The sequence below is a fragment of the Oryctolagus cuniculus genome, chromosome 2, assembly GCF_964237555.1.
Source record: "Oryctolagus cuniculus chromosome 2, mOryCun1.1, whole genome shotgun sequence".
NCBI lineage: Eukaryota > Metazoa > Chordata > Mammalia > Lagomorpha > Leporidae > Oryctolagus > Oryctolagus cuniculus.
In genome coordinates, this window is record NC_091433.1 from 174,901,145 (window position 1) to 174,913,540 (window position 12,396).

At 42.0% G+C, this 12,396-nt stretch overlaps 1 protein-coding gene across 3 annotated transcripts in view; it reads right to left on the reverse strand.

Annotated features, from left to right (window-relative positions):
* The window catches only part of BABAM2 (BRISC and BRCA1 A complex member 2), a 502,023-nt gene that overhangs the window by 310,503 nt on the left and 179,124 nt on the right, over positions 1-12,396 (reverse strand). For all 3 annotated transcript variants that reach the window (XM_002709945.5, XM_051843055.2, XM_017340849.3), the window contains exon 6: positions 6,222-6,296. In XM_002709945.5, coding sequence (XP_002709991.1) covers positions 6,222-6,296 — 75 coding nt within the window. The remainder of the gene's footprint in view (positions 1-6,221; positions 6,297-12,396) is intronic.

The window sequence follows — 12,396 nt, forward strand, 5'->3', positions numbered from 1 at the left end:
CTGTCTTTTAAATAAATAAATCTTTAAAAATAAAACCTGACTTATTAAGACATAATTCAAGCACACATCATTGTTTTCAAATTTTCCCTTACAAAATACTGCATTATTACTTTTTGAGTACTTCATGTTCAGATGTTTAAAATGTTTTGCATAAAATTAGAACCTTTGTTTAGTAACCTAATCATGGATCATTTTCCTCCAAAACCCCCTGCCCCCCCCTCCAAAAAAAAGAAATAGAAAAAATGCTTTGTTAATATCATATTGTTGGGTTCAATAATTCTCTAGACAAAAGTAAAGACAGGAATATACATATGTCAGTTTTCACCATATCCCAAGAAAATTAAGAACAGCATTTTCTAATTACCAGCTCTGGCATACAAAAAAGTACAGTCATCCCCCAATGTCCATGGGGATTGGTTCCAGAAGCCTCCATGCCCATGGACGCCAAAGTTGATGGGTGCTTAGTCCCTTATCTGGCACAGTATTTGCATACAGCCTAAACACATCCACCTATATACTTTAAATAATCTCTAGATTACTTACAGTACCTACTGTAATATAAATGCTATATAAATAGTTGCTACACTGTGTTTTTTATGAAATAATTACAAGGAAAAAAGTCTGTATATTTTCAGCTCAGGGAAATTTTTTTCCCCCAAATAACTTTAAGTGGCAATGGGTTGAATTCATGGATACGGAACCTAGGAATACAGAGGGCTGACTGTATACAATTCTAAAACTTTTCTTTGGTTTAGCATTGTAGCAATACTTATTTCAGTAACCTCTCCTTTACTGCAGGACACAATTTCTTCCCAAAAATAGCAGTCGAGAAGTTCAAGGTGTGCAACTGATTCCAAGCAGAACAGGCATGGGAAGGCTGGTCTAAGCCTGACCTGCAGGCTAGCAACCTTGGGCCAGCTTCCTGCTGCCTGGACCACAGAAGAGGATTTGCACATTTCCCCTTTTGTTTAAAGAAGTACATGTGGAATTTCTACCACCCACAAATAAAGAATTCTAATGAATACTGAAATATTTTTCTACTGACTTAAGCTTTTACATAAATCATTTATCTAATCCTTTGAGTTGGCTCAACAAGAAATAAAATCCAAATACTAAAGTCAGGCATCATTTTCAGAATAAATTCACTCTCCTATGTATTCTTGGGGCCGGGGCTGCAGCATAGTGGGCAAAGCTGCCACCTGCATCTCACAGAGTGCCGGATCAAGATCCAACTGTTCCACTTCTGATCCAGCTCTTTGCTATGGCCTGGGAAGGCAGCAGAAAATGGCCCAAGTGTTTGGGCGCCTACACCCACATGGGAGACATGAAAAAGCTGCTGGCTCCTGGTTTTGGATCAGCCTAACTCCAGCCATTGCAGCCATTTGGGGAGTGAACCAGCGGATGGAAGATTTCTCTCCTTCTTTCTCTGCCTCAGCCTCTCTGTAACTCTGCCTTCCAAAAAAATAAATGTCTTTTAAAAAAATATCATGCATTCTTAAAGAAAAATAAGCAAAAACTTATCATTGAATACTTAATGGCCTTTTCATCCTAACATCAAAGAAGTCTATGCGTGGGGAAAATTGCTATACTTGCTAATAGAAATTTATAGGGGCTGGCACTGTGGCAGGCATAACAGGTAAAATCGCCACTTGCAATGCAGGCATCCCATATAGGCGCCGGTTCAAATCCCTGCTGCTCAACTTCCTACCCAGCTCTCTGTTATAGCCTGAGAAAGCAGTAGAAGATGGCCCAATTCCTTGGGCTCCTGCACCTGCATGGGAGACCTGGAGGAAGCTCCTGGTTCCTGCCTTCTGATAGGATCAGCTCCGGCCATTGCAGCCATATGGGGAGTGAACCAGCGGATGGAAGACCTCTCTCTTTCTCTTTCTCTGCCTCTCTGAAACTCTGCCTTTCAAATAAAGAAATAAATATTTTAAAGAAAAAAAAGAGAAACATATGAGCAAATGATGGCTTCATCCTCACATAATAAAACATCACTGTAACATTGGCCGGCGCCACAGCTCAATAGGCTAATCCTCCACCTGCAGCGCCGGCACCCCGGGTTCTAGTCCCGGTCGGGGTGCCGGATTCTGTCCCGCTAGCCCCTCTTCCAGGCCAGCTCTCTGCTGTGGCCCCAGAGTGCAGTGGAGGATGGCCCAGGTGCTTGGGCCCTGCACCCCATGGGAGACCAGGAGAAGCACCTGGCTCCTGCCTTCGGATCAGCACGGTGCACCAGCCGCAGCGGCCATTGGAGGGTGAACCAACGGAAAAGGAAGACCTTTGTCTCTGTCTCTCTCTCTCACTGTTCATTCTGCCTGTCAAAAAATAAATAAATAAATAACAAATGAATGGGCTATGTAGTCAAACTTTAGGCAATCTCTTTCAGGCATGGAAAGTCAAGACACTGTGGCAAAAAATGATCTACATGAAAGATCTCTGTGAGCGAGTTCCTGGTGAAAAGAAGAGGCCATCAAAGAAGGAGGTACCTTTCTCTGAAGGGAGGAGAGAACCTGCACTTTGAATATGGCCCTGTCTAAATAAGGTCGGATTTGTCAACTCAAGAGGCTTTCATAGCCTTTGCAGCCCACAAGAGCCTTGGGTGATTACCGACGTCATAAATAAGAATGTCAGTTGTTAAATCAACAACAGGAGCCAGTGTACACTTGCTCCCCATCTCGGACCTCTGTCCTTAATGTGTTGTACTATGAGAATTAATGGTAAAACTAGTCTTCAAACAGTACTTTATACTTGTGTGCCTGTGTGTGTGGGTGCAAACTGTTGAAATCTTTATGTTAGTATAGAGTAGATCTTCTTTATATAATCAAAAATAAATCTTGGGGCTGGGCAGTGCTGCCATCCCATATAGACGCCAGTTCGAGACCCAGCTGCTACACTTCCAATCCAGCTCTCTGCTGTGGCCTGGGAAAGCTGCAGAGGATGGCCCAAGTCCTTGGGCCCCTGCACCCATGTGGGAGACCCGAAGGAAGCTCCTGGCTGCTGGCTTCTGATTAGGCATCTCCGGCCACTGTGGCTAATTGCAGAGTGAACCATCAGATGGAAGACCTCTCTCTCTCTATCTCTCTCTTTCTCTCTCTTTGCCTCTCCTTCTCTCTTTGTGTAACTCTTACTTTCAAAGTAAATAAATAAATCTTTTAAAAAATGAATCTTAATGAAGAATGGGATGGGAGAGGGAGTAGGAAGTGGGATGATTTGGGGGTGGGAGGGCAGGTATGGGGGGAAAGAACTGCTATAATCCAAAAGTTGTACTTAAGAAATTTATATTTATTAAATAAAAGCTTTCTATTAAAAAAATCTCAGAATAAAACTGCACATAAAATAAACTTTATGCTATCTCATTTTTTTCATTTTTTATTTTTTTGACAGGCAGAGTGGACAGTGAGAGAGACAGAGAGACAGAGACAGAGACAGAAAGTCTTCCTTTTCCCGTTGGTTCACCCTCCAATGGCCGCCGCGGCCGGTGCGCTGCGGCCAGCACATCGCACTGATCCGAAGCCAGGGGCCAGGTGCTTCTCCTGGTCTCCCATACGGGTGCAGGGCCCAAGCACTTGGGCCATCCTCCACTGCACTCCGGGGCCACAGCAGAGAGTTGGCCTGGAAGAGGGGCAACCGGGACAGAATCCAGCACCCGGACTCGGACTAGAACCCGGGGTGTCGGCACCGCAGGCGGAGGATTAACCTATTGAGCTGCGGTGCTGGCCTATGCTATCTCATTTTTAAAAGATTTATTTTATTAATTGAAAGGCAAAGTTACAGAAAGGCAGAGAGAGATTGAGAGAAAGAGGTCTTCCATTGGCTGGTTCATTCCCCAAATGGCCACAACAGCCGTAGCTGCACCAATCTGAAGCCAGGATCCAGGAGCTTCTTCCAGATATGGGATGCTGGCACTGCAGGTGGTGACTTTACTCGCTACACCAAAGCGCCAGCCCCACTATGTCAATATTTTTAAATTCTACTTTCCTTTTAACTGTTCAGCTGGTGAAATAACACTACCTGGATGATGGGGAAGAGCACCCCATCCCTAGGAATTGGAGGAGTTTATTTTATTTTTAGACTTAGACTATCAACTGCAGGCCTAGGATGCTGGTTGGTTTTTTATTATTTTTTAACTTGTTTTGTGTTATAAAGATCATTTATACTTTTTTGTGCTTCTTGTTTTACTGTCTGAATGAACTAAAGGTCTAGAAATTTATTAATGTTGTAACTTAGGCATTCCATCTACAGGTGATAAGTCATTTTACAGTAGTGCAAGGGGTGGTGCTACGCAGGCAGTAGGGGAAGGCAGGACTTTATCATGTCAGCAAATAGGTTTTACCTTTCATCCACTCGTGAAGAAACTAAGGACATAAGATAAAGCAAGAGTTCTTAAAATAGAAAGGAAAAGAAGAGAAACAAATTAAGTAGACGTGAGCCAACAAGCATGTTTTCCCCTTTGATCCTCAAGAACATGAGCAGAGGCAACATCAATTTCAAATAAACAGGAAGACCATTCAAACTGATAAGGCCCAACAAGTCAAAACAAAGATACTCTAACTGTAAACTGTGGATTAAGATGACTATATGAATAATGCATTCTCATTTACTATTGAATTCCATTTTAAATGAACTGATGGTTTTAACTGGAATAAATGGAGGAGATCACTGGACATGCGTTACAAGGATTCCTAAGGAGACTATTTACTGTTCTAATAGAGTACAGCAATTACTGAAACCAAATTAATTAGGGTTGATAATCACAGATCTAATATGTATATTTCCCACAGCAGGGATGAGAAAAAACTGATGGGAATTGCTGATCTCCATTCTTACTGGGACATCACAACTGCTGGGAGCAGAGTGGAAAACCAGTCAACTGGAAACTAAAAATCAAGGTTTAGTGACGCACAAAAATTCCATGCTTTACTTAAGGAAAAAGAAAGTAATTTTCTCTCTTACATGAAATTTTTAAAAATATACCCTACAGGTATAGCTTATACTCTACCAAACCATACTTCGAACCATTATCAAGATTATCACCTAATATCAGTTACTGGCTACTCCAATATGCAGGGAAACTAGCACCAGGATTCTGTCTGCTCTCTAGCCAGTTATACATACTATAAGCTCTATGAAAAACATCAAATGAAGAAGGCAGACATTCTTCTTACATTACATTGAAGTTAAATGACCACAGGTTGAAACAGAAGCTGAGGTAGCAGGACACATCTTAAGTCATAATCAAAATCTTTATCTATGATGCACTTGGGCCTCTGTCTTAAGGCTTCCTCTTCAGACTCTGTTCCCTGGTCCACATCGTTTCTCTCCCACTAACCATAACCTAGTCACTAGGAGTCCACTTCTCATCTGCAAAGCATTTACAGACTCTCCCCAGAACAGCTGCTCACCAGGAGATACTTTGCCTGGATCACATTTTAAAGAATGCTATAACATCCTGATCAAATGGATTCTGGGTCTCTCCAGAAAAGTTCAGCTCTGATGTTGCCTGAGTGCCACCTTTAGCACAGCATGGCTAACACACAATCCTATTAAAAGGACTCATACAAGGGGCTGGCACTATGGTATAGTAAGTTAAACAATCCGCCTGCCGAACTAGCATCAAACATGGGCTCTGGTTCAAGTCCCGGCTGCTCCACTTCCAATCCAGCTCTCTGCTACGGCCTGGGGAAGCAGTAGAAGATGGCCCAAATCCTTGGGCCTCTGCACCCACATGGGAGACTTGAAAGAAGCTCCAGGCTCCTGGCTTCGGGATCAGCCCAGCTCTGGCCATTGTGGGGAGTAAACCAATGGATAGAAGATCTCTCTCTCTCTCTCCCTCTCCCTCTCTCTCTTTCCCCTCTCCTTCCCTCCCTCTGTCTCTCTGTAATTCTGCCTTTCAAATAAATAAATAAATCTTTAAAAAAAAAAAAAAAAGAACTCATACTAGATAACTTCTATGAGAGTCTTTCATCCTGATAATATTAAGGGATTTTCCCCCCAAAGTTTAATTTTCTTAAACTAATTTTATCTTATATGGAAAACTCACTTCTATATGACTTTAAAGGCTACTATTTTAGGTTTTAGGTAAATTACTCAATAGATCTCCATTCAATGACTAATTTTAATTGAATTCATTGTCTCAACAAAATGCTGACAAACCAGTCATACAAATACTGAGCAAAATAATTGCTTGGAAAGTTCATTTGCATTCTCATATATATTTCTACCTTGAGAAGGTATGTGGGAATATTGCTGAAATCCACTGGCAACTTCAAAAGGAAACGAGCCGAAAATTCACCAGTCTGTGGAAAGAAAGGTATAATAATAAGATTAAAATCAAAAATAGATTTGAGAAGTGACAATTATAGCCAAGGCCACAAGTTCAACCTGTTCAAAATGCAAGCATCTTCAATTTGAGTTTCTTACCATGAGGCAAGAGAAAAGAAGGTTAGAAAAGTAGGGGAGGATAAAAAGAATTATTAAATTATTAGTTACTAAAAGCATAATTTAAATTTAGTAAAATCTGCATTTCAAATGTACAATAAAATTATAACTCAGTAGTATTACCTTTTTGACTTCCTAAAAGTATGAAAAGAACATATGAATGTATGATTATTATTTTTCAAAAACCCAAACAATAGGGACAGACCTACCCTTTCTATTCATTTGTTTTTACTAAAGCATTCAAACTACCACAGTAATATTTACAACTCACAAAGCTGAAGACATGTAACACTATCCCTTATGTTTGTTTGGAAGTACACACAAAGGTCAAATTTTACCCATGTGAAGCAGTACATAACTGGATACTCCAAACAGGATTCCAATTTCCTGACAATCCATAACATCATTATCTTCAAACCATATTTTCCAGTAATTCCCTCCATGAATTAAATTCTATAGGGAAGTTGTTATATAGAAGCTTGGCAATTTAAAGCATTTAACCAGGTTATGAATAATAGCTCTTAATTTTTTTAAATTTATTTGACAGGTAGAGTTATAGACAGTGACAGAGAGACAGAGAGAAAGGTCTTCCTTCCGTTGGTTCACTCCCCAATGGCCGCCATGGCCGGTACTGCGCCGATCCGAAGCCAGGAGCCAGGAGCCAGGTGTCTCTTCCTGGTCTCCCATGCAGGTGCAGGGGCCCAAGCAATTGGGCCATCCTCCACTGCCTTCCCGTGCCACAGCAGAGAACTGGACTGGAAGAGGAGCAACCGGGACTAGAATCTGGCGCCCATATGGGATGCTGGCGCCACAGACAGAGGATTTACAAAGTGAGCCACTGTGCTGGCCCTCTTAATTTGTTTTAAAGATTTATTTTATTTACTCGAAAGTCAGAGTTACAGAGAGAGGTAGAGATGGTTGTGGGGGAGGGGGTCTTCCATCTGCTGGTTCACTCCCCAAATGGCCATAATGGCTGAAGCTGGGCCAATCCAAAGCCAGGAGCCAGGAGCTTCTTCTGGGTCTCCCATGTGGGTGCAGGGGCCCAAGCACTTGGGCCATATTCCACTGCTTTCCCAGACACCTAAGTAGGAAGCTGGATTGAAAGTGAGGCAGCCAGGACTTGAACCGGTGCCAATATGGGATGCCAGCACTGCAGGCCAAGGTTTTAACCCATTGTGCCACAGTGCTGGCCCCAGCTTGTAATTTTTTAAAAATAAAACAAGTTTTTCTCTTAATTTTTCAGGTATACTTTTTTCTTTTTCCCCAGAAACCTTTTATTTAAGGTATATAAAATGCATGCATTTCATAAATGCAACTTCAGGAACACAGTGATAGTCATGCTTCCCATGGGTAGCCACCCCTCCATCCTCACTCCCACACTTTTTCCTCCCCCCCCCCATCCCATTCTTATTTTTCACTAAGATCTATTTTCAATTAACTTCACACACAGAAGATTAACTCTATACTAAGAAAAGAGTTTAACAAATAGTATGGGGGAAAAAACCTTGTTTCTCAACAGTTTTTTTTATTTCTCTTTTGATTGCTTCTACAACCCACTGTTCATTCAGAAGCATGCTCAGTCTCCATGTGTTTGCACATGTTCTAGAGATTCCTGAGCTGTTGATTTCTAGCTTCATTCCATTGTGGTCAGAGAAGATGCATGGTATGATTTTGAATTTTTTGAATTTGCTGAGACTTGCTTTATGACCTTGCATGTGGTCTATCCCAGAGAAAGTCCCATGCACTGGTGAGAAGAATGAGTATGCTGCAACTCTAGGATGGTAAGCTCTAGATATCTGTTAGATCCATTTGGTCTATCGTGTCAATTAACTGTTGTTCCCTTGCTGATTTTATTTCTAGCTGATCTGTCCATTGCTGAAAGTGGGGTACTGAAGTCCCCCATTACTACTGTATGGGAGTCCATATCTCCCTTTAGATCCATTAACATTTCTTTTAAATAGCTAGGTGCCCTATAATTAGGTGCATATATATTTATTATACTCATATCTTCTGTTGAATTGATCCCTTAATCATTATATGTGCCCTTCTCTGTCTCTCTTTTTTTTAATATATTTATTTGACAGGTAGAGTTATAGACAGTGAGAGAGAGAGGCAGAGAGAAAGCTCTTCCTTCCGTTGGTTCACTCCACAAATGGCCGCTACGGCTGGCGCTGCACCAATCCAAAGCCAGGAGTCAGGTGCCTCCACCCAGTCTCCCATGCAGGTGCAAGGGCTCAAGCACTTGGGCCATCCTCCACTGCCCTCCCAGGCCACAGCAGAAAGCTGGGCTGGAAGAGGAGCAACCGGGACTAGAACCCAGTGCTCAAATGGGATGCCGGTGCCACAGGTGGAGGATTAACCAAGTGAGCCACAGCGCCGGCCCCCTTCTTTGTCTCTTTTAACAATTTTTGTGTTAAAGTCTATTTTGTCTGATATTAGGATGACTACACCAGCTCTTTATTGGTTTCTGTTAGCATAGAATATTTTTCCCATCCTTTCACTTTCAGTCTGTGTGCCTTTTTTGGTGAGATGTGTTTCTTACAGGCAGCAGATAGATGGGTCTTGTTTTTTTAATCCATTCAGCCAGTCTTGTATATTTTAACTGCAGAGTTGAGGCCATTTACAGTCAAGGTAACTACTGATAAGTAACAACTTGGCCTTGACATTTTTCCATAAATATTCCTATTGTTTACTTTAGATTTCCTTTGTATTTTTATTGGGAGATTTTCTGCCTTCACTCTATTTCACAGGATGATCATGTTTCTGCTTTTCTCCTTGTAGCACATCATTAAGCATCTTTTCTAAGGCTAGATGAGTAGTGACACATTCAATTTCTGTTAGTTATGGAACGTCTTTATTTCACCTTCATTCATAAATGAGAGCTTTGCAGGGTACAGTATTCTGGGTTGACAGGTGTTTTCTCTTGAGATTCGGAATATATCTCACTATTCTCTCCTAGCCTGTGGAGCTTCTGATAAGAAGTCAGCTGTGAGTCTAATTGGAGATCCTCTGAAAGTAATCCGGTGTTTATCTCATGCACATTCTAGAATCTGTTCTTTATGTTTTATTGTGGAGCATTTGACTATGATGTATTTTGGTGAAGACCTTTTCTGGTTATGTCTGTTAGGAGTTCTACATGCTTCCTGTACTTGGACATCCCTTTCTTTCTCCAATTGGGGAAGCTTTCTGTAATTATTTCACTAAAAAGGCCATTTAATCCATTTCTCTTTCCACACCTTCAGGACCTCTTAAGACATGTATGTTGGGTCGTTTGATAGTATCCCATATTTCTCCAACATTGTTTTTTAGTTTTTTAATTTCTTCTCTTTGTTCTGACTGTAAAATTTCCAGAGATTTGCCTTCTAACTCAGATACACTGTTGTTAAGGCATTCCATCACATTTTTTATTCTATTGAATTCTTCAATTCCAATATTTCATTTTGATTTCTCTTTAAAATCTCAATTTCATGAGAATAATTTTCTTTCATGTAATGTATGGATTCTTTAGTTTGTAGATTTGCTTCTGATCACTTCTAAGTAAACCTACAATCAATTCTTGAATTCCGCTTTTGGCATTTCTTTAATCTCTTCATTTTCACATTCTAGTACTGAAGTGTTGTGTTCCTTTGGGGGCACCATGTTGTCTTCCTTATTCTTATTTCTTGAACTGCTGTGTTAATTTTTAGGCATTGTGGGGAATACTTGTTGGTTTATTTATTTTTTCCCCCTGCAATGGCTTTTATCTTTAGACTATGCCTCTGTGGATTAGTGGAGTGTCTGCTCTTTCAGTGAATACCCTGAGGCACATGCTGGGTGTGGCCAGGGAGCTCTGTTGAGTGCCCCAGAGTGAGGGGAATATCCAAGGTGACTCCCAAATTGAGCCTGAGGTTTGTTCTGTTCTGTTGGCATAGTCTCATGCTCAGCTCCATTCCTCCAAGGAGATCAATGCCTGGGCGCTAGCCCCAGTGGGTACAATATTCATCCGCACTGCCTTAAGAACCACACAATGGATCCGGCAGTCCTTGGTACGAGCATGGATCTCGTACCAATGACCCTCACCAGGGAATCAGGGAGCCCTGGGCATGTGGAGCCACCCACAGTGACTGCCCAAAGTCCCAGCCACACCCTGTGCCCTCACATGCAGCCACAGTGTTTTGACAGTCCCAGCACACAAGGCTCAAACAGTTATGAGCACCCAGCCCCTTGTCAAACCTCCCAGCCAGGTGTCTCGTCTCAGCTGGTTACTGGGTGCACAGAAACAAGCTGGCACAGCTGTTACATATGGCCAAAATGGCACCTGCCCACTCTTGGCTAGTTACAGGAGACCAGTGCCAGGTAGTCAGGGAGAGAGAAACGTGCCCTCTTTTTTCCCCCCACATTGGCAGGTACAGTGTCCCCCACAGGGCTCCAAGCCAGACTCACACCAGGATCTTCAGACAGCTTTATCACCAGCGGCTTGGGCTGCTACAATCTGGTCTCTCCTCACTCTAGGCTCTTGGCTGCTGGGGTCTGGAGCTGTGCACCTCCACACCCTCCATGTAGATCCACAGTGTCCCTCTAATTTGCGTGGAGTTTCCTTTGCTGTTTTATCCCCTCTCTCCCAAGATTTCACTCTTTCCTCATTTTTTAAAGTATCTTTCCCTAGAGTAGAGCAGTAAGCTCCCTCCCTATTCTGCCATCTTAGTGCCTCTCCTTTCTCTTAATTTTTATGACAGACAGGCTAGGGAGTCACATTTAAAAAGGAAAAAAAAAAAGTTTGTTACTGTCTAGAGGAAGGGTTTTCCAATGTGGCTCTGCAGAGATGTGGGGGATCCTGGGAACCTGTGCAAAGGAAACAAAGTTGTGTGCTGAGCTGGTTGGTGGATCCTGGGTTGTCCCTCTTTCTCGCTGTAACTGTGGATTAAGACATGGTGATGAGCTAAACCAGAGCCGAAGGCACTTCAAAAAATTTGTGGGAAAACAGGATTTAAAATGAAGTTTATTTGGGCTGGAAAAAATTTGAAATTCCTGTATATTTTCCCCCATTAAATGTATTTTCCATGATCTTTCAGAAGTTGATTTCAAAATTTGGGGCTCTGCAATAAACTTACAATCCCATTTCCACAAACTCTGTGAAGTACCCTTGTGGATCTCTATCGTTTGTATAGTGTGACCACTGAAGAGCATCCAATATCTTCATTAGCTTCCCCCTTATAAATGAGCAGCACAGACTCCCCCAAAAACACAATTTTCAATACAGCAAGCACTGGACAAGCATTTTCATTGAGCACACACACACACACACACACACACACGTACGCACATATCTCACAACAGCTTATCTTTACAGCCCTTACCATGCCTTGCTACAAATGCCCTAGAACTGGCTACAAGGGACTGGGCCCAAATTTTAAAACTCAGGCCTAAAATCCTGGACTTGCAGACAGAAGCAGTAACCTCGAGCTCAGAAGATAACAATAACTGACATCTGCCTAGTGATTTTTTGTTGGTTTTACGACTTGCATATTTTAACTGACATCAGCCCTTGGCTAAACAAAGAGCACTTCTTCATCACCACAAGCCTAACCCTGTGACTGAAAAGGCAAAAATGAGAACTGCATTTTCAAAATCAGAGCTGATGTGAGTGACACAGTTACAGCAATGCCAGCACTCTGAAGGGCTGAGCAGCTATTCCCAGTATTGGAGGTCTCTATATTGAGACTATTCACAACATAGCACTTGGGAAAATACTTCAGAGCTGCCTAAAGAACTACAAATAGTACATCATGGTGGGTGGCAGAAGGTTTGAACGATTCTAATACAATTCTTGCCTTCTGGTTATAGTCTAAGATTACCAGAAATTGTGGTTGCATGTTAGCCTCTTTGAGGACTCTAAGACTGACATTCTGGATTATATGTGTTTCTTTGGATCAAAACTAGACCTAGAGGCCAGTGCTGTGGCGCAGCAGGTTAACACCC